Source organism: Garra rufa, chromosome 5, assembly GCF_049309525.1.
Source record: "Garra rufa chromosome 5, GarRuf1.0, whole genome shotgun sequence".
NCBI classification, from domain to species: Eukaryota; Metazoa; Chordata; class Actinopteri; order Cypriniformes; family Cyprinidae; genus Garra; species Garra rufa.
The window spans coordinates 31,620,919-31,641,089 of NC_133365.1; the positions used below are offsets into that span (position 1 = coordinate 31,620,919).

At 38.9% G+C, this 20,171-nt stretch overlaps 2 protein-coding genes across 2 annotated transcripts; both read right to left on the reverse strand.

Annotated features, from left to right (window-relative positions):
- Positions 1–834: 834 nt before the first annotated feature.
- LOC141334826 (membrane-spanning 4-domains subfamily A member 8-like) lies at positions 835–6,202 on the reverse strand. The gene is made up of 5 exons (XM_073840052.1): positions 6,035–6,202; positions 5,665–5,790; positions 2,993–3,049; positions 2,532–2,696; positions 835–981 (listed from the first exon to the last, which is right to left on the reverse strand). Exons 1-5 carry the CDS (start codon positions 6,200–6,202, stop codon positions 835–837), a joined length of 663 nt encoding a protein of 220 aa, XP_073696153.1.
- Positions 6,203–12,418: 6,216 nt separating this feature from the next.
- Positions 12,419–14,372, reverse strand: LOC141334828 (membrane-spanning 4-domains subfamily A member 4A-like). The gene is made up of 6 exons (XM_073840053.1): positions 14,205–14,372; positions 13,806–13,931; positions 13,662–13,718; positions 13,235–13,333; positions 12,904–13,041; positions 12,419–12,427 (listed from the first exon to the last, which is right to left on the reverse strand). Exons 1-6 carry the CDS (start codon positions 14,370–14,372, stop codon positions 12,419–12,421), a joined length of 597 nt encoding a protein of 198 aa, XP_073696154.1.
- Between the last annotated feature and the right edge of the window lie 5,799 nt (positions 14,373–20,171).

Here is a 20,171-nt window from a genome sequence, read left to right on the forward strand (position 1 = left end):
ATACACAATATGGCTAAAAGTATTGATACACCCCATTCTAATGAACAGGTTTGACTACTGTAGTAATTTCCATGGGTACAAATCCTAATGTTTAAGCATATAAAATTTTTACAGGGGATTTTGCTCTTCTAATTTGATAGCAACAGCTTTGACAAGACCCTTTTCTATTCAAATATGACAATGTCTCTGTGTATAAGGTGAGTTAAAAAAAAAAAGATTGATTCAGTGAAGGAAGAACTTGACTGGTCTGCGAAAAGCAAAGTCCTAATCCCAGATGAACATCTTTGGAGTGACTTTAATTGCAGACTTTGAGCTAAAAACTCATTACCAAACACCAATGACTTGTAACAATGGGTACAGTCATATGAACTGTTTCCATCTTTGTTGACACAGATGGAAGTGGAAGTGCCTTTTTCTGCTCTAAGGAAGGGGTGTCCCAATACTTTTCTCCATATATTGTATGTATGTACAAGTAATTGGTGTTTAGTGAGTTTTTGGTTTAAGGTCTGCATTTACAGTCACACCAGAGGTGTTCAGCTGAGATTGGGACTTTGCTTTTTGCAGACCCAGACAAGTTCTTCCACGCTAACTGAATCAATCATTTCTTTTTTTAACCTTGCCTTATACACAAAGGCATTGTCATGTTAGAATTAAATAGGGTCCTGTCAAAACTGTTGCTGTAAAATTAGAAGGACCAGGATTGAGAACCACTGCCCTAGAATATCTTCATATGCTTAAACATAAAGATTTGTACTCATGCAAATTACTAAATTAGTCAAACCTGTTCTTTAGAAGGGAGTGTCCCAATACTTTTGACAATACTAAATCATTTACCTAGTTTAGTGCCACATTGAGCACTGTAGAGTGTGTAGAGTGTGTGTTGCAGGTGGCTTTGCAGGCAAATCCTGAGATAAAGATGGAGATGATGAACTGAAGGATAGAGAACACCAGCAATACTCCAATGATCCCCAAATCATAGTTCTGAAAAATATTCAACATATGAAAATAGTTTTACAAATAATATCCAATCAATCATATTGAGTGAATTTCTAAAGATGATTACATTATCCTATAAGTAGGCATTATCCTCCTGAGACCCAAAGAAAAAAAGTGCCTCTTTTTTGTTGTTTTTTTGTGATTTCCTACATCCTTTGGGTTTAAAAAAAATTCTACAATTTAGAGCTTTTACGTTTTGTTTTTATTTTTAATTTTACAGCATGTCCACTGTAGTGGACCACAGGACCATTTTAGTTCGAAACGACAGCCAAACTCAGACAACAAAACTGTACAGAATATGGCTGTAAAGGGATATTAATCCAACATTTATGTAACAAAAACAAAACAACTGAAATCAAGCATTTTCCATAACTTGCAATGAGTCTGTTACGGCGCTGTGCAGGAATTTTGGCCCACTCATCTTGGCAGAATTGTTGTAATTCAGCCACATTGGAGGGTTTTCGAGCATGGACCGCCTTTTTAAGGTCATGCTGTGGGCATCTCAATAGGATTCAGGTCAGGACTTTGACTAGGCCACTCCAAAGTCTTCATTTTGTTTTTCTTCAACCATTCAGAAGTGAATTTGCTGGTGTGCATTGTCCTTCTGCAGAACCACAGAGTGCGGCATCTTTCCTGTTCTTCCCTTTCTGTCTCTGTGTCTGTTTCAGTCTGCTCATCTGAGTCTCCTGCAATTTCTTCCTCTTCTTCAACATCTTCTTGTATGTTACATTCAAATTTATCCTCATCTGACAGCTCTAAGTCAGAGTCTCCCTCAACTATCTTATAAAAATCCTCTCTGCTTCAGTTCGGCCTCCTACAACATGCAGTCATTAATTACATTAAGATGGTCCTGATGTCCACTATAGTTGACATTTAAAAAAGGATGATATTTTGAAACATAAACAATTTAACAGCTTTGAAAGCTAAATGTATTGTTACTGACACTTTAATAAACAAATATATATGTGATAATAATAGTAAAAAACATGTAAAAAAGCTAAATTTTACATATCTCTGTCCTTCCTATAAAATGTGCTCATTTGCATGTCGGCCATTTTGGATTCAGTGTAAGAAGTGGTTCCTAGCATGCCAGCCAATCAAATGACATATCACTAGAAAGCCCAGGATGTCCTCTGCACAGTACAACAGGACTTGACAGAGTAGCTCAAAAAATTCAAAGAAAATTCATGAAAACACAAGGTCCACTACAGAGGACATAAGTCAATGGGCGGGGTCTCAGGAGGACTTTCAAACACTTGGAACATAGCATATAAGTCACATGCATATCTTTCTCACTTTTATGATACTTTTAAGGTGTCTTTGCGTCGTTGTAATGCATTATATCTCCAGTCGCCATTGTAATTGTATGGAAAAGAGTGACCAACACAATCTTTATTAATAAAAATTTGTTTCAATTAATAAATGATGGCAAAATTGATGTGAACTATTCATTTAAATAAATAAAACAGCAGTTGAAGACTAAAAACAAATTTAAACAGATCACATTATTATAGTATTACACATACATTTAGTACCTTAAAATTTGAACAGGTGTCGGAGTCAGCCTGACCATAGGTATAGTAGTCAGAGGTGCACCTGTGATAGGGCATTGAAAATTGTTTTATCTCTACGCCAAGCAGAATAATGGAGATTGCTGCAGTAATGGCACTGATCACATTCATTACAAGAGTGGCTTTCACCTACAGGAAGAAAAGCAAAAACATTACTATGACAATAGAAATGGTGTGATAAAAATGACCTGAACTTAATTTTTAATGAAGTCAGTTGATAATGATTCAGATGTCCTTTTAGAAAAGTTTAAAGTTTCAGACTTGTGCCATGGGTTTGGATTAAAATAAAATCACAGTGACCTTATACCTTGCAAGCCCATTGTACTGAAGACAGAAGGGGCCTTGTGCATGTATTTCAAAATTGAACAACAATTTAAAAAGAAGAATTCTCACCCACTGATTTCAGCACAATTATATGTACATACCACACACAGATGAGGATTATTCTGTGCAGCAACAGACAAAGAGCCAGCACTGATGTACTAAGAAAGAAAAGGAGGACATGTTAAAGTTCATTCTGGAAATAAGCTAGGCAAAGGTCAATATTTTTTCTATTTACAAATCAAAAAGCAGTCAAAACTAACATAAGCAACAACTATGAATGAATAAGATCAGTAACTGAAAACAATTATTGACAAAACTGTACACCTGCTTAATATCTACATGTACTTAATTTCAGGTAAGCAATTGGAGGAAGACCTAATTCTAAACACAAATAGTCATTTCTGGAAAAAAGTTAGCATAAACTAATTCATTTTAAGTAAAAATACCAACATGTAACTAATCCAATATTAAATTATACATAGGACACAACACACAATATAGTGGTGTGAAAAAGTGTTGGCCCCCTTCCTGATTTTTTTTTTTTTTTTTTTTTTTTTTGCATGTTTGTCACACTTTAATGTTTCAGATCATCAAACAAATTTAAATATTAATCAAAGATAACACAAGTAAACACAACATGCAGTTTTTGAATGAAGTTTTTTATTATGAAGGGAAAACAAAATCCAAACCCACATGGCCCTGTGTGAAAAAGTGTTTGCCCCCTAAACTTAATAACTGGTTGGGCCACCCTTAGCAGCAACAACTGCAATCAAGCGTTTGTGATAACTTGCAGTGAGTCTATTACAGCACTGTGCAGGAATTTTGGCCCACTCATCTTGGCAGAATTGTTGTAATTCAGCCACATTGGAGGGTTTTCGAGCATGAACTGCCTTTTTAAGGTCATAACACAGCATCTCAATAGGATTCAGGTCAGGACTTTGACTAGGCCACTCCAAATTCTTGATTTTGTTTTTCTTCAGCCATTCAGAGGTGGATTTGCTGGTGTGCTTTGGATCATTGTCCTGCTGCAGAACCCAAGTTCGCTTCAGCTTGAGGTCATGAACAGATGGCCGGACATTGTCCTTCAGGATTTTTTGGTAGACAGCAGAATTCATGGTTCCATTTATCACAGCAAGTCCTCCAGGTCCAGAAGCAGCAAAACAGCCCCAGACCACCACCACCAAATTTTACTGTTGGTATGGTGTTCTTTTTCTGAAATGCTGTGTTACTTTTACACCAGATGTAATGGAAACACACCTCCCAAAAAGTCTCGTCAGTCCACAGAGTATTTTCCCAAAAGTCTTGGGGATCATCAAGATGTGTTCTGGCAAAACTGAGACGAACCTTTATGTTCTTTTTGCTCAGCAGCGCTTTTCGTCTCGGAACTCTGCCATGCAGGCCATTTTTGCCCAGTCTCTTTCTTATGGTGGAGTCATGAACACTGACCTTCACTGAGGCAAGAGAGGCCTGAAGTCCTTCAGATGTTGTTGTGGGGTCTTTTGTGACCTCTTGGATGAGTCGTCGCTGCGCTCTTGGGGTAATTTTGGTCGGCCTGCCCCTCCTGGGAAGGTTCACTACTGTTCCATGTTTTCACCATTTGTGGATAATGGCTCTCACTGTGGTTCGCTAGAGTCCCAAAGCTTTAGAAATGGCTTTATAACCTTTTCCAGACTGATAGATCTTAATTACTTTCTTTCTCATTTGTTCCTGAATTTCTTTGGATCTCAACATGATGTGTAGCTTTTGAGGATCTTTTGGTCTACTTCACTTTGTCAGGCAGGTCCTATTTAAGTGATTTCTTGATTGCGAACAGGTGTGGCAGTAATCAGGCCTGGGTGTGGCTAGAGAAACTTAATTCAGGTGTGATAAACCACAGTTAGGATTTAACAGGGGAGGGGGGCAAACACTTTTTCACACAGGGCCATGTGGGTTTGGATTTTTTTTCCCTTCATAAAAACCCTTCATTTAAAAACTGCATGTTATATTTACTTGTGTTATCTTTGATTAATATTTAAATTTGTGTAATGATCTGAAACATTAAAGTGTGACAAACATGCAAAAAATCATTAAGGGGGCCAACACTTTTTCACAGCACTGTATTTAAAATGGGTATGGTGGATCCTATAACAAAAGTGCTCATTGCACTCTCAATATACAAGATGATTACATTCATGCACTTTGGTCCTGCACAACAATTACCACAAGATGTTACTTCTAAATTATCTGTTTATTTTGACTGGAATCCCTGCAACTTCATTCTTATGTCTTTTAGGTGATAATTCCATGAGAACCATGAGAACACGTCACCACTATCTCTAGTTACAGCCAAAAAAACAATTCTAATCAACTTGAAAAATAAAAACAAAATCTCCAAATATAAAAATGTTAACAATAAAAAAACAAACAAGACAATCATATTCAAACACAAGTTATCTGAAATTGAACAACTGATTTGTGAATTTATACACTACACTGACTACATACCTTTACCGTGAATACAAGTATGCACACATTTGCAATGTAATATTTCCAGAATATTTTCTGAATATTACTGTATATCCCTTCTCCCCCCTACTAATCACATTTTGTTATTTCCCTCCTTTTTTGCCCTGTAATTCTTCAGTTAGTCTGTCTTTCCCCACTTACTGCGGCTTTTAACTGAAATCTACATCAGTTAAAAACAGTCTTTTTTTAACTAAAAAAAAAAAAAAGAAAAAAAAATCTGGAAATTAAAACCAGAAGCTAGAAAGCAAAGCCATTAAATGAAACTTACAATAAGGGATCCCCAGTAGGTGGTGCCACTCATGACAGAAATGGCTAGGTATAAGAAGCTGTAGAGACTGGTGGTGCGTACAATACCAAACAAGAAATCCATCACTCCAATCATTATCTGGACAGTCTGGACAGGGCAGATATTAGTAAAATCTTTAGAATTGCATATATTTCATGTTTAGATGCATGCACACAGTGATATGTTCTATTCACTGCACTCCAGTTTAAAGACTGGCACACATCTATTCACTTGAATAGATTGACTTGGACTTATGACAACATTTTTTTTTTTTTTAAATCTCAGAAGATAATGAGGTACTAAAAGCATTCTGAAAGAATTTTCTATTACAATTCTTCATAAAATGCATTACCCCTAATGCCTTTGGTTTTGCTTTGAAAAACTCTATGAGAGTCGTATTGTGATATGTTCCTCTGGCCTGCTGTCCATCACAAATAAGTGATGTATCTTGTGCCACCTGTGGATTTATTTGTATGATAACTGTAGCTTTGTCAGTTGAGAGGACCTTGCTGTTTTCCATTCTTTGCACAGTTTTTGCTTTACCCTGTAATTAAAGAAAAAGTAAATTTTGAATTAGTGTTGTTTTGTTACAAATGTCAATATATACATGTAAATTAACAATCTTTACTCTCTCTCTGTTAACTGTGCCCAAACGTATATGTATATTTGTCAGAAAAAGTCTACCAGATAATGTAAAATACGTTATTATGCATCATCCAGCAGACTTTTGACAGCTCCATGGCTTTTGTTAAAACTACAGATCATACTTGTGCAGTATTATATTGCCACTTTAAACATTAAACCTTACTGATCACAACAGCTGACTTTACTGAAGGCTACTTATTACTTCTGCTTTCATATACTGTACATCAGCATTTACATTTAATTTGTCAGTGAAACATAAAACTCTGATTCTGCCAGGATTTCTAAAGCAAGAAATTTACAAAGGCATTTGTTAGCTACACTATAATAAAAAGTACAAATTAAAAGTAAAAATTAAAGCTGCAAGCAGCGATGAAAGGGTCCTCGCACCCAGGCTTACTGCTGACCGGTGACTTTAGGAAAACAGCAAACGGTGGGCTGTATGCTTTTAATATAGTAAATATAGAAGGAATATGTCAAAGTCATTTATACGTGCCAAACTTCCTGCTTCCAGCTGGTGGCACCTTGCCTATAACTGAATATGGGAATGTAGATGTCTTCAGGTCAGAAGTGTTATCACATGTGAAGTTTGGGGCAGATCGGGCATTGTATGCCTGAGTTATAACAACTTCCTGTTTCATGGTGAAACATCAAAATCTGTCAGGCCGCCATGAACACACCCTCCAATGAAAACTCTAGATCTTTGCAATTTAATGTTACATGGGCCTTTAGATTAGACTGACCAAATTTGGTGTTGATCTGAATAAATCTCTAGGAGGAGTACATTCAAGTACGATGCCTGAAAATGTCAAAAATTACACAAAATTGTCTGAGAAAATGTAAAAAAAAAAAAACTTCCTGTTGGGTTTCGGATTTTGCTTCAAGAGATTTTTTTGTAGGTATTGGTGTGTTACATGTGTGTACCGATTTTTTTGCATGTACGTGAAGCGTAGCTCAAAGCACTCTCTGCTGAACGTGTAAAGGTGGCACTATTGAGTCAATTTGCCACACCCTCTTCTGAAACCCATATCAGACATAAATTTTTACCCGTTCTGATGTGTGTGCAAAATTTCATGACTCAAAATTCAATTCAAAATGCAATTCATTTTGGAGAATATAATAAACGGAGCAATTCCAATAGGGTCCTCACAACACCGGTGCTTGGGCCCTAAAAAACTGTAATACAGGGGTGCCCAAACTCAGTCCTGGAGGGCTGGTGTCCTGCAAAGTTTACAGTAGCTCCAACCCCAGTTAGACACACCTGAACCAGCTAATCAAGCTTTTACTAGGCATACTAGAAACTTCATGACAGGCGTGTTGAGGCAAGTTGGAGCGAATCTCTGCAGGACACAGACCCACCAGGACCAGTCAGGGCATGCTTGCTCTAATATATACCCATAACCTTCAAAGTCATAGTCATTATTTTATAAAATGTTTATTGTTCACAAATATTTTGCATTATAGTATATTTCATTTGTTTTTGATTTTTAAATTAAATCACAGGCTACATTAATACTGTTTTTTTTGTAACATAATGCCCAAACAAATAAAAGAAAAATCTTTAAATGGAATTTTTATGTACCAAAGTGTAACAATAATTTAAAACTTAAACTCAAACTTTATGGTGTGAAAAATTATTTATGATCAAAGTCAATAGATGATGGTTATTTTTTAATTAATATATATCAACGTGTGTATATAAATATAGGGTTTATCAATGTAAAAATCCATAGATGTTAACTGTAAAAAAAATTAAAATAACCTGCACAGATTAAAATTTTGTCATACTTATATATACCCATATTATAATTATTTAATAGTCTAAAATTCTATATTTATAGATTTATAGAGTATTCTTGACAAGGATGCCTTTGGAGTTCTTCCTCTCTTATGAAATATCATAGGATAAATTATAATTATTTATATTGTTCACAAATATTTTGCATGATTGTATATTTTATCTCATTTTGAAAATAAATCATTGGCTATATAAATTAAGTAAGTATTTTGTATCCTAATGTCCAAACAAATCTCAGAACCTTTTAATGGAATTTAATGTACCAAAGTATAACAATTAAAAATTAAAAATAACTTTAACCAAAACAATATCTGATGTGAAAGTCAATGATGTATGTCATAGTGTGTGTAAATTCAGGCTTAAAAAGACATTTAATTGTCATTAAAAGACATTTAAAAAAAATCATGCATAGGTAACTAATACATCAAATATTTTACCTGAAATTAAATGAGTTGTGTGGATGTGGATGTATGATTGCTCTTCTGGTGTATCTCTGTGTGTGTGAATTGTAAAGAATCACTAAGGAGGAGCTTATGCCATATGAATTTGCATTATAATTTTAAGGATCATGTAACATTTTTCCTACTTAAAATTCAAAGGGCTTTACATACAGATAAAAACTGCAAGGTAGCATAAATTATGGCCATTTACTGATGACAAAAATATAACTGCTTAAATGCACCAGCAGACGTGTTTGTGTTCAACACACACAATAATAATTTTTCAGTAAACATGATGGAACTATGTACTGTATCTTTGTATGGCTTTGAGTTAAATTAGCAAAACTCTACAAATCTTATATATCACCTAAGAGCTATGATGGTAACATTGAATAGGGGGACGCACGCACTATTGGGGCATTACCAAAAATGTGTTGTTGTTTTTTTTTTGTTGTTTTTTTTTTTTAATTGAGTTGAGATTAAGTAATACAATACCTTGAATGCAGAGTTGGTCTGGTAAAGTTGATTTAATAATGTAATGTAATCATGAATAATGTAGATGTCTTGTTTTGAACAAGTTCAGACAACTACAGCAGACCGCCCTTATTGTACACCAGTCAGGTGCCAGGCAGTTTACCATTATGGTTGCGTAAAATTTCCTGTCTAATCTGGTAGTTTTACCTGTACCTATGCTGTTGTCTATTGTGTGGAAAGGTTGCTTTATCTGACATGTGCAGACATGAGCAAACTGCAGTTATTTAATACTTGTACACTCCAGATTTTTAAACTGCCATTGCATGTGCATACTGTAATTAACTATAGCATACAGAGCTACAACTGACCCCAAGATCATGAAAAAACATTTTGTAAAATATTTGTACGTATTTGTTGTAATTAAGTTGGCTTGAAAAAAAAATCATGCTAACTACATGATAATCTTGCTAGAAAAATGCTAACAACATGCAACAATGTGTTAATCATGCTAGAAACAGGCTAGCAACATGCCAATCATGCTAGAAACATACTAACAACTTGTTAATCATGCTAGAAACATGTTAGTAACTTGCAAATCATGCTAGAAACTTCCTAAACTTTTTTAACTTTTTAAACTTTCTGGTCTGGCTTTCTCAAGCCAACTTAAAGGGGTCATCGGATGCAAAACTCACTTTTACATGTTGTTTGAACATTAATGTGTGTTGGCAGTTTGGGTACACAACCACCCTACAATGATAAAAATCCACCCAGTGGTATTTTTTTAATCTTTAAAAAGTAATATCCTCTTTTTAAAAATCAGGTCATTCTCAGCTTCTTGTTGTTGTGACGAAACACAGTTGATTGACATGAGTGTCTTACCTTAGACCCGCCCTCACCGAGCTAAAAAAGTCTGAATACGATCGCCATTGTGTGACTCAGGTGCAGAGGAAGACTCTGATTGAGCGATTGAGGTGTTCTGGTGTTGGATGTAATAATGAACATAGCAGTCATCATTTACTCCCGACATCTAAGCCGCTTAAGAGGCAGAGGACAATGTTACTTTAGTTTTTAAAAGGAAAGCGCCAATCCCGATCTACAAATGTCCATCTATGTTCGTGTGAATCATTCCTGATGCAGCTTCACCCACAGCAGAAGTGAGCATAAGGGTTTTTTATGCATCTTTGCCAATGGCCTTTCTTAATAATGTGCTTGTTGGCAAGTTTCGCCGATAAACGCGATAAATTTTTGCCGATAAACGCGGCTAAATGCGGCTAAATGCAGCTAAATGCGGCTAAAGTAAACATTACAGCTCCTAATCCCTCAGCAGAGAGGGGCGAGGCGAGCAGAGCTCATTTGCATTTAAAGGGCCGATGCATAAAATGAGTTGATATTTTGCAGAGCTGATTTTGATAAGGTAAAAGGGTGCTTTTTTACACTACTATTGGGAATTTTTAACCAAAGTATATTAGAGACTTTTCATTAAGACCCTAAAGAATCATATGAACTTGTGGAAAATGTGCATCCGATGACCCCTATGAAGTTTGTCTTGACAAACTTTCTTATCTAGTTTCCATTATTATTTTAGTTTAAAGAGGACATCCGGTGAATTTTTTAGCCAGGAGCCATATCACCCTCTAGACTGGTTGCCCACTGAAGCTAAGCAGGGTTGAGCCTGATCAGTACTTGGATGGGTGGACAACCTGCAAAACTAGGTTGCTGCTAGAACAGGTGTTAGTGAGGCCAGCAGGGGGTGCTTATCCTGCAGTCTGTGTGGGTGCCCCACTATATTAATGCCCCAGTATAGTGATTAAGGGAAAGAGACTAACAAAATTCACACACACACACACACACACACACACATGTTGGGTTTACATGTTTTATGGGGACATTCCATAGGCGTAATGGTTTTTATACTGTACAAACCGTATTTTCTATCGCCCTACACCTACCCTACACTTAAACCTAGCCCTCACAGGAGATTGTGCACACTTTTACTTCATCAAAAAACTCATTGTGCATGATTTATAAGCCTGTTTCCTCATGGGGACCTGAGAAATGTCCCCACAAGGTCAAAATCTACTGGTATTCCTATCCTTGTGGGAACATTTGGTCCCCATAACGTGATGAATACTAGGTACACACGCACACACACACACACACACACACACACACACACCATAAAAACTATGTTATAGTCTATACTATACTATACTATACTTGTCCACTGACAAAGAAATGGTAGGTTTATTTAAACAGTGACAGACAGAATAACAACAACAACAAAAAAAATCCAGAAACAGCATTTCAAAAAAGTTATTAATTTATTTGCAATTTAATGAGTGAAATAAGTATTTGACCCCTTCAAAAAACATGACTTAGTACTTGGTGGTAAAACCTTTGTTGGCAATCACAGAGGTCAGACGTTTCTTGAAGCATAATGTTTCCACCTCAATGTTTGACGGTGGGGATGGTGTTCTTGGGGTCATTGCCAAAGAGCTCGATTTTGGTCTCATCTGACCACTTTCACCCAGTTCTCCTCTGAACCATTAAGATGTTCATTGGCAAACTTCAGATGGGCATGTACATGTTCTTGTGTGATACCAATTGTATTCTTGGTGACTATGGTCCCAGCTGCCTTGAGATCATTGACATGATCCTTCTGTGTAGTTCTGGGCTGATTCCTCACCGTTCTCATGATCATTGAAACTCCACGAGGTGAGATTTTGCATGGAGCCCAGGCTGAGGGAGATTGACTATTATTTTGTGTTTTTTCCATTTGCGAATCTCGTCCCTGACATCCTTGGTCAGCTCTTTGGTCTAGGCCATGGTGGAGAGTTTGGAATCTGATGATTGCTTCTGTGGACAGGTGTCTTTTATACAGGTAACAAGCTGAGATTAGGAGCACTCTCTTTAATCTCTTACAAGTATAAAAGGAACCTGGGAGCCAAAAATCTTGTTGACTGATAGGGGATCAAATACTAATTTTACTCATTAAAATGCAATTTATAACTTTTTCGAAATGCATTTTCCTGGATTTTTTATTTTTTGTTATTTTGTGTCTTTGTTAAAATAAACCTACCATTAAAATTATAGACTGATCATTTCTTTGTCAGTGGGCAAACGTACAAAATCAGCAGGGGTTAAAATACATTTTTCCCTCATTGTATATTGTCTGAGTTCTGTTTTGACTACAACATGTCTGTGACTCCTAAATGAACAATATCAGAAGGTTAAAACAGTAATAATAATAATAATAATAATAATAATAATAATAATAATAATAATAATAATAAATTGAAAAAAAAATTGAGTCATCCAGAAGCAACAATATGAGTTGTTAGTTTTTTGCAAGCTTTGGAGGGTGGGATCTCCTGACTGTGACTCAGTATCCCTGGAAAGTAACAGATAAGATATGTTAGTAAACAAGAGATTCAGACTAATTAGTTTTAATTTTGCTAGTAAGATCTACACATCATAACAACTATTTTTATAGGCTATATTTGAGGAATAACCAGGAAATACCCACTGAATGAAAAAGGCTGTAGTGTACCATAAAGCATGTTGTTGTTTTTTTAATTAGGAGTAAATTATTTATGTTATATGTAGCATATGTAACAAATAATGGAAGTTTAAATAGAACACTTTACACTATTGTAGTAGATCTTCCTAGTTTAAGACCACTAAGGTTTAGTACAGTTTGCAGTGGACCATATTATGTTTACTATATAATTCCTTTTCATTCTGCTAGCTTAGCTTTACTATTGTGGTTGTGGCTTGTTTAATGTAAATTATAATGTAAATACATGCTGAAATAAATCTTACTGTCATTAATTATAATAATTGCATCATTAACACTACATCGTTTACCTGATTTAGTGCTACATTGACCACTGTAGAGTCAGTGTTGCAGGTGGCTTTGCAGGCAAATCCTGAGATACAGATGGAGACGATAAACTGAAGGATGGAGAACACCAACATTACTCCAGTGATCCCCATATGATATTTCTACAAAAAAAAAGATCAACAAGCCCATATGAAAACAGTTTAACAAATAATATCCCAGCAATAAAAAGTAAAAAAAAAAAAAAAAAAAAAATTGACAGATTACATTGATAGAGTATTGCACATTGTACATTTAGTACCTTAAAACTTGAACAAAGTGCAGAGTCAGTATGATCGTAGTTATAGTAGCACCTACTGTATGATACGGCATGAGATGCATCTCTATGGCCATCAGAGCAATGGCGATCGCTGCAGTTATGGCACTGATCACATTCATTGCAAGAGAGGCTTTCACCTACAGGAAGAAAGGTTGACGATTAAAAGGTGTCATATAGTTATAATAATTGTGTACACTTGTAAAACAGCTTGAACAGTTTTAACTGTGTAAACTGAGAATGAGTCAGATGTTCTTGTAGTCCACATCCTTTTAGTGGTAAAAGTATCTCATGTTTCAGAATGTGGTAAAAAAAAAAAAAGTTTATCACGGAAAGTTTTGAGGTTGCAGTATATTCATGTTATGCAAATGTATTAGTGTGGCAAGTTATATAAAACTAGTATACAAGTTATATAAAACTACACAACAGTTGCACATAATTTAAACTGGTTTCAGCACATTAACATACCACACATGGATGAAGTTTATTCTGTGCAGCAACAGACAATGAGCCAGCACTGATGAACTGAGAAAGAAACACAGGACAAGTTAAAGTCAATTCTGGAAATTAGAATAAGAAGCTAGAAAGCAAAGCCTTGAAAATAAAACTTACAATAAGGGATCCCCAGTAGGTGATGCCACTAATGATATAAATAGGTGGGCCAATGTAGGCATGTAGACTGGTGGTAAGTACAATACCAATTATGAAAATCACCACTCCAATCATTATCTGGACAGTCTGGACAGGGCAGATATGGGTCAAATGTTTATGTATTTATTTATGTATTTGATAATGGTATATCATTCATGTTTGAAAACACACACACAAAGGAAAGCTACAGAATTGTTTTATGCACAACAGTCTTAAAGCAATCTGACTGGCACACATCTATTCCCTTTAGGGCATGACAAGACAGCTTTATTTTTCTGTTCATTTCATCACTGAATACAATATGACACCAAAATATTCCCAAAATCATTTATAATTATAATTCATCATAAAATGCATTACCCCCAGTGCCTGTGGTTGTGCTTTGAAAAATCCTTTAAGAGCCGTATTGTGATATGCTCCTCTGACCTGCTGTCCATCATCACAAATAACAGCATTGTGTGCCACTTGTGGATTTACTTGGATGATAATTGTAGCTTTGTCACTTGACATGACCTTGCTGCTTTCCATTTCCATTTTCACCTGCAATTAAAGGGAAATTTCACCAAAACAAATGTAATCCTGGTATTGTTTACTCACTCTAAAGTTTTTAATAATCTTTATGAGTTTCTTTTATCTTTTACCACAAAAGAAAATGTATTTGAAGAATGTTGGTAACCAAACCTTTGATAGTAACTACTGACTTCCATATTTATCAAAAAAAAAAAAAAAAAAAAAAAAAAGATTTAAATATTATGAAAGTTAGTGGCTACCAGCTACTGTTTTGTTCAAAAATCTTATTTCGTGTTCCACAAAAGAAAGAAACTAATACAGCTTTGGAATAATATTAGGTTGAGTAAATGATGAATTTTCATTTTTCGGGTAAAAGATCCCTGCATTAATATTTGCAGCATTAGCTGATGCTTTTGTTTTGAGTGACAATTATATATGTCTAACAAAGTGTGTATAAAACTATAGGCTTTATAATGAAATAAGAATAGGTATTAACTAATAAATCAAATATTTTACCTGAAGTGAAATGAGTTGGGTTGATGTTGATGTCTGACTGTTTTTCTGGAGTATCTTTGTGTGTGAACAGTGAAGAACCACTAAGGAGGAGCTTGTGTCAAATGAGCTTGCGTTATACTTTTAGGGATTAAATAACATCCTTCCTCCTAAAATTTAAACAGTTTTACATATACATAAAAATAACAAGGTAGCATAAATTATAGCCATTTGAGAACCAAAATATCAGCAATAACACAATGGACCATGTTCAAACACACACAATAATGCTATAGTTGGGCACTCATTTATTAGTAAATGATTGAAAGAGCCTTAAATTAATTCTTAATTAAATCTAGAAGGGACTGACTTTGAATTAAATGATCAAAACTCAGCAAACTGAAATATCACCTGTGTTACACCAGGCCAGCAGAGGGAGCCTTTGCCTCTCAGTGACTGTTGCTGCTCCCTCTGCTGCTTCACTGGTTACTTCCTGTCTGTCAGCCATTTTAAGCAGCACCATGCCAAACACAAGCTGTGAAGTATTGTTTTGCCTCAGCGAACTCTACCGAGCGTTTCCCTTGTTTTCTAGTTCCCGTGTTCCAGTTTTCCGTGTTTCTTAGTTACTTAGTTTATTCCTGTCTCGTTTCCACGTCTTAGTCTAGTCATAGTTTTGCCTTGTTTGTTTGTTTGTTTTTCTTTGTTACTTTGGACTGCCCTTCTGGATTTTGACCCACTCCTGTTTTACAGATTACTCTACTGTCTTCATTGTTGTCGTTTGCCGATATTTTGATCCTGCCTGTCGACCACGATCTCTTTAATAAAAGCTGCATTTGGATCCTCATCTCCGTCGTCATTCGTAACAGAATACTTCGCCGCCCTGGATCCAGCAGCTTTTTCCACCAGCAGTTTGCCATGGACCCAGTCATCAGCTTCGCTCTCAGGAAACAAGGTATTTGGCCCCTTGAGGTCTACATTCAGGATTTCTTGGACATTATTCACCACTCTAATTTCCTGGACTGTGCACTCATAGACTTTTTTTGCCATGGACTTAATGAACCACTGAAATCTATATTAATACTCCGTGGTCCTCGAGGGTCGCTCTGTGAACTTTTGAACTTTGCTTTATCAGTCACTGGCTCCTCATTCACTGTGGTCACTTCCGAGGAGTCAGTGAACAAGCTGCAAATCACAGCCAAATATCTAAAGCCTCAGCATAAGGTGTCTGCTAGCCCAGAGACTCAGCACAAGATGTCTGCCAGCTTAAAGCCTCAGCACAAGATGTCTGCCAGCTTAAAGCCTCAGCACAAGATGTCTGCTAGCCCAGAGCCTCAGCACAAGATGTCTGCCAGCTTAAAGCCTCAGCACAAGATGTCTGCTAGCCCAGAGCCTCAGCACAAGATGTCTGCCAGCTTAAAGCCTCAGCACAAGATGTCTGCTAGCTCAGAGCCTCAGCACAAGATGTCTGCCAGCTTAAAGCCTCAGCACAAGATGTCTGCTAGCTCAGAGCCTCAGCACAAGATGTCTGCCAGCTTAAAGCCTCAGCACAAGATGTCTGCTAGCTCAGAGCCTCAGCACAAGATGTCTGCCAGCTTAAAGCCTCAGCACAAGATGTCTGCCAGCTTAAAGCCTCAGCACAAGATGTCTGCTAGCTCAGAGCCTCAGCACAAGATGTCTGCCAGCTTAAAGCCTCAGCACAAGATGTCTGCTAGCTCAGAGCCTCAGCACAAGATGTCTGCCAGCTTAAAGCCTCAGCACAAGATGTCTGCTAGCTCAGAGCCTCAGCACAAGATGTCTGCCAGCTTAAAGCCTCAGCACAAGATGTCTGCTAGCCCAGAGCCTCAGCACAAGATGTCTGCTAGCCCAGAGCCTCAGCACAAGATGTCTGCCAGCTTAAAGCTAGGGCTGGGAATCGATTCCAAAAAGAATCGATTCTTCGATTCCGAGGCATTGGGAATCGAGAGTCGATTCCAACGTTTGGAATCGATCCTCTCATGGGGAATCGACTCCTCATTCAGAGCCGTTTTCAGTTCAACAAAACTTAAACGGAAGGCTGCATTCCATGAAGGCTGCATATTTCGGCTGTAAGTCATCAAACGTCGATTGACGAAAATAAACGTAATAAAAACGACTCATTACTAAACTCGTCTGACGGTCTGAGTTTAAGGATGCAGCCTTCAGTTTGAGAAGCACCCATTAATTTGCCTCTTGCTCGCTAATAGTTATTATAGTCTGATACATTTCCACAAAAAGATTCGTTCGGATAGATCATTTAAATGAACCAGTTCAAAAAAACGATTCAGATGTTATTTTACAGGAGAACTGGCTCATGATGTCCACAATTTTGAGCGCTGCACGACAGAATAGATCATGACGTGTCTTGATCTTATTTACATCTTAAATAAATGCTATTTTTAATCTTTCTATCAGCCAATGATAACTCTGAAAGAAAACGCAGAGAGCACGTCAGTGGCCGAGAGCGCATCTGATTGACAGCTACGCCACGAGCTCTTATATCATCCTGCATTTATTGCGAAATTATAGCTGTTATATCAGTGTTGTTGTTAAAGTTCGGTTTATTTTGTTTCAGTGTATAGTTTGCTAATTTTGTCATTTTATACACGTCACGTCTTGTTTTACACATGCAATAAATGCATGTCCACTGCTGAGCTGTGGGTTATGACTCATTTCCTGGGCAATGAATTACAATTTGAAATCAGTCAGAACTACAGAAAAATAGTAAATAATATATATATCTTTTTTTTTTTTTTTTTACAAAAGAAGCTTCATATTATGAGAAGGTAACTTTATACGACCTTTACATCCTGTATTTATTGCGAAATTAGCTTCCTCCAGTCTAAAAAACAAGAATCGAAAAAGAATCGAAACAACAGTGAGGAATCGATTCTGGAATCGAATCCAATCGATTCCAGAACCAGGAATCGGAATCGGAATCGATTCCAAAATTTTCGGAATCGAACAGCCCTACTTAAAGCCTCAGCACAAGATGTCTGCTAGCCCAGAGCCTCAGCACAAGATGTCTGCCAGCTTAAAGCCACAGCACAAAATGTCCGCCAGCCCAGGGTCACAGCACAAGATACCTGCTAGTCCAGAGCCTGTTCACAAGATGGCCACCCTTCCAGAGACAGTTCCCAAGATGGCCGCCCTTCCCGAGTCTATTCACCAGATGGCCACCCTTCCCGAGTCTGTTCACAAGATGGCCGCCGTCCCAAAGCCCGTTCACAAGATGGCTTCCGTTCCTGAGTTCCCGGTCAAGATGGCCGCTCTTCCAGATCCTACTCACAAGATGGCCGCCACGCCAGAGCCTGCTGCAAAGATGGCCGCCACGCCAGAGCCTGCTGCAAAGATGGCCTCCACACCCAAGCTTGCACACAAAATGGCCGCCACGTCTGAGCCTGCACGCAAGATGGCTTCAGTTCCTGAGTTCCCAGCCAAGATGGCCTCCGTTCCTGAGTTTCCGGCCAACATGGCTTCCGTTCCTGAGTTTCCAGCCAAGATGGCTTCCGTTCCTGAGTTCCCGGCCAAGATGGCTTCCGTTCATGAATTCTCGGCCAGGATGACCGCCGTTCCTGTGTCTCCGACCAAGATGGCCGCCACGCCCGAGCCTGCACCCAAGATGGCCGCCATTCCCGAATCTAACGTCAAGATGGTGGCTGCAGCATCAGACCCTCATGTTTCCATGGCTTATCAGAAACTAATATCCAGCTTGGAGGACCCACCATTGCTGTCAGCAAGAACAGTCAGTCTCCTACTGTCATCGCCTGTCAAGCCAGCACCTGCTGACGCCAAGTCAGCCCAGCCAGCGCCTGCTAACGCCACATCAGCCAAGCCAGCGCCTGCTCACGCCACATCAGCCAAGCCAGCGCCTGCTAACGCCACATCAGCCAAGTCAGCGCCTGCTAACGCCACATCAGCCAAGCCAGCGCCTGCTAACGCCACATCAGCCAAGTCAGCGTCTGCTAACGCCACATCAGCCAAGCCAGCGCCTGCAAACACCACATCAGCCAAGCCAGCGTCTGCTCACGCCACGTCAACCAAGCCATTGCCTGTTAACGTTATGTCTGCTTCTCTTGAACTTGCACCAGCTGCTGTTCCTGCCAAGACAAGTCATGTCACAGCTGCTGATCCTGCCAAGTCAAGTCACGTCACAGTCGCTGTTCCCGCCAAGACAAGTCACGTCACAGCTGCTGTTTCTGCCAAGTCTAATCACGTTACAGTCATCGTTCCTGCTAAGTCAAGTCAAACCGTAGCTACACTTCCTGAGCCAAGTCAAGCAGCTCTTCCTGAGCCAAGTCAAGCAGCTCCCTGATCAGCCATGGTCCCCTGAACTGTTTGACCTGCCATGGCTACACAAGCTCCCTGTTCTGCAATGGCCCCTTGAACTGTTTTGGCTACCCAAGCTCCCTGATCAGCCATGGTCCCCTGAACTGTTTGACCTGCCATGGCTACCCAAGCTCCCTGTTCTGCAATGGCCCCTTGAACTGTTTTGGCTACCCAAGCTCCCTGATCAGCCATGGTCCCCTGAACTGTTTGACCTGCCATGGCTACCCAAGCTCCCTGTTCTGCAATGGCCCCTTGAACTGTTTTGGCTACCCAAGCTCCCTGATCAGCCATGGTCCCCTGAACTGTTTGCCCTGCCACGGCTACCCAAGCTCCCTTTTCCACCATGGCCCCCTGAACTGTTTGCTCTACCATGGATGCCCAAGCTCCCTGATCCGCCTTGGCCTTCTGGACTGTCTGCTCTAGTCAAGTCAAACCGTAGCTACACTTCCTGAGCCAAGTCAAGCAGCTCTTCCTGAGCCAAGTCAAGCAGCTCCCTGATCAGCCATGGTCCCCTGAACTGTTTGACCTGCCATGGCTACCCAAGCTCCCTGTTCTGCAATGGCCCCTTGAACTGTTTTGGCTACCCAAGCTCCCTGATCAGCCATGGTCCCCTGAACTGTTTGACCTGCCATGGCTACCCAAGCTCCCTGTTCCACCATGGCCCCCTGAACTGTTTGCTCTACCATGGATGCCCAAGCTCCCTGATCCGCCTTGGCCTTCTGGACTGTCTGCTCTACCAAGGCCCCCTGCTCTACCTGCACCGCCCTGGCTCTCGCTGGATTCTCTGCCTTTGCTCCACAGTCCAGGCCCACCACTGCTCCATAGTGATCCTGTTGTCCCTGTCTGCCCTGTCACGGCTATGAAGGCTGTTCCTGAGATCCCTGCCCGCCCTGACTCTGCACCTTGTTCCCCCCACCATTTTGGACTTATTGTTTTTGTATTTTGTTTGAGCGCCAGGAGTCGCTCCTAGAGGGGGGGGCT

What these genes read in the sequence shown, in the direction of transcription:
- LOC141334828 (XM_073840053.1), bottom strand. Translation starts at nt 14,372, where the DNA reads ATGGAAAGCAGCAAGGTCATGTCAAGTGACAAAGCTACAATTATCATC. An exon ending in CACAACCACAGGCACTGGGG is followed by an intron (nt 13,932 to 14,204) that starts GTAATGCATTTT and finishes TGCCCTGTCCAG; the next exon opens with ACTGTCCAGATAATGATTGG. An exon ending in ATAAACTTCATCCATGTGTG is followed by an intron (nt 13,334 to 13,661) that starts GTATGTTAATGT and finishes TTCTTCCTGTAG; the next exon opens with GTGAAAGCCTCTCTTGCAAT.
- LOC141334826 (XM_073840052.1), bottom strand. Translation starts at nt 6,202, where the DNA reads ATGGAAAACAGCAAGGTCCTCTCAACTGACAAAGCTACAGTTATCATA. An exon ending in CCTACTGGGGATCCCTTATT is followed by an intron (nt 3,050 to 5,664) that starts GTAAGTTTCATT and finishes TTTCTTTCTTAG; the next exon opens with TACATCAGTGCTGGCTCTTT. An exon ending in ATAATCCTCATCTGTGTGTG is followed by an intron (nt 2,697 to 2,992) that starts GTATGTACATAT and finishes TTCTTCCTGTAG; the next exon opens with GTGAAAGCCACTCTTGTAAT.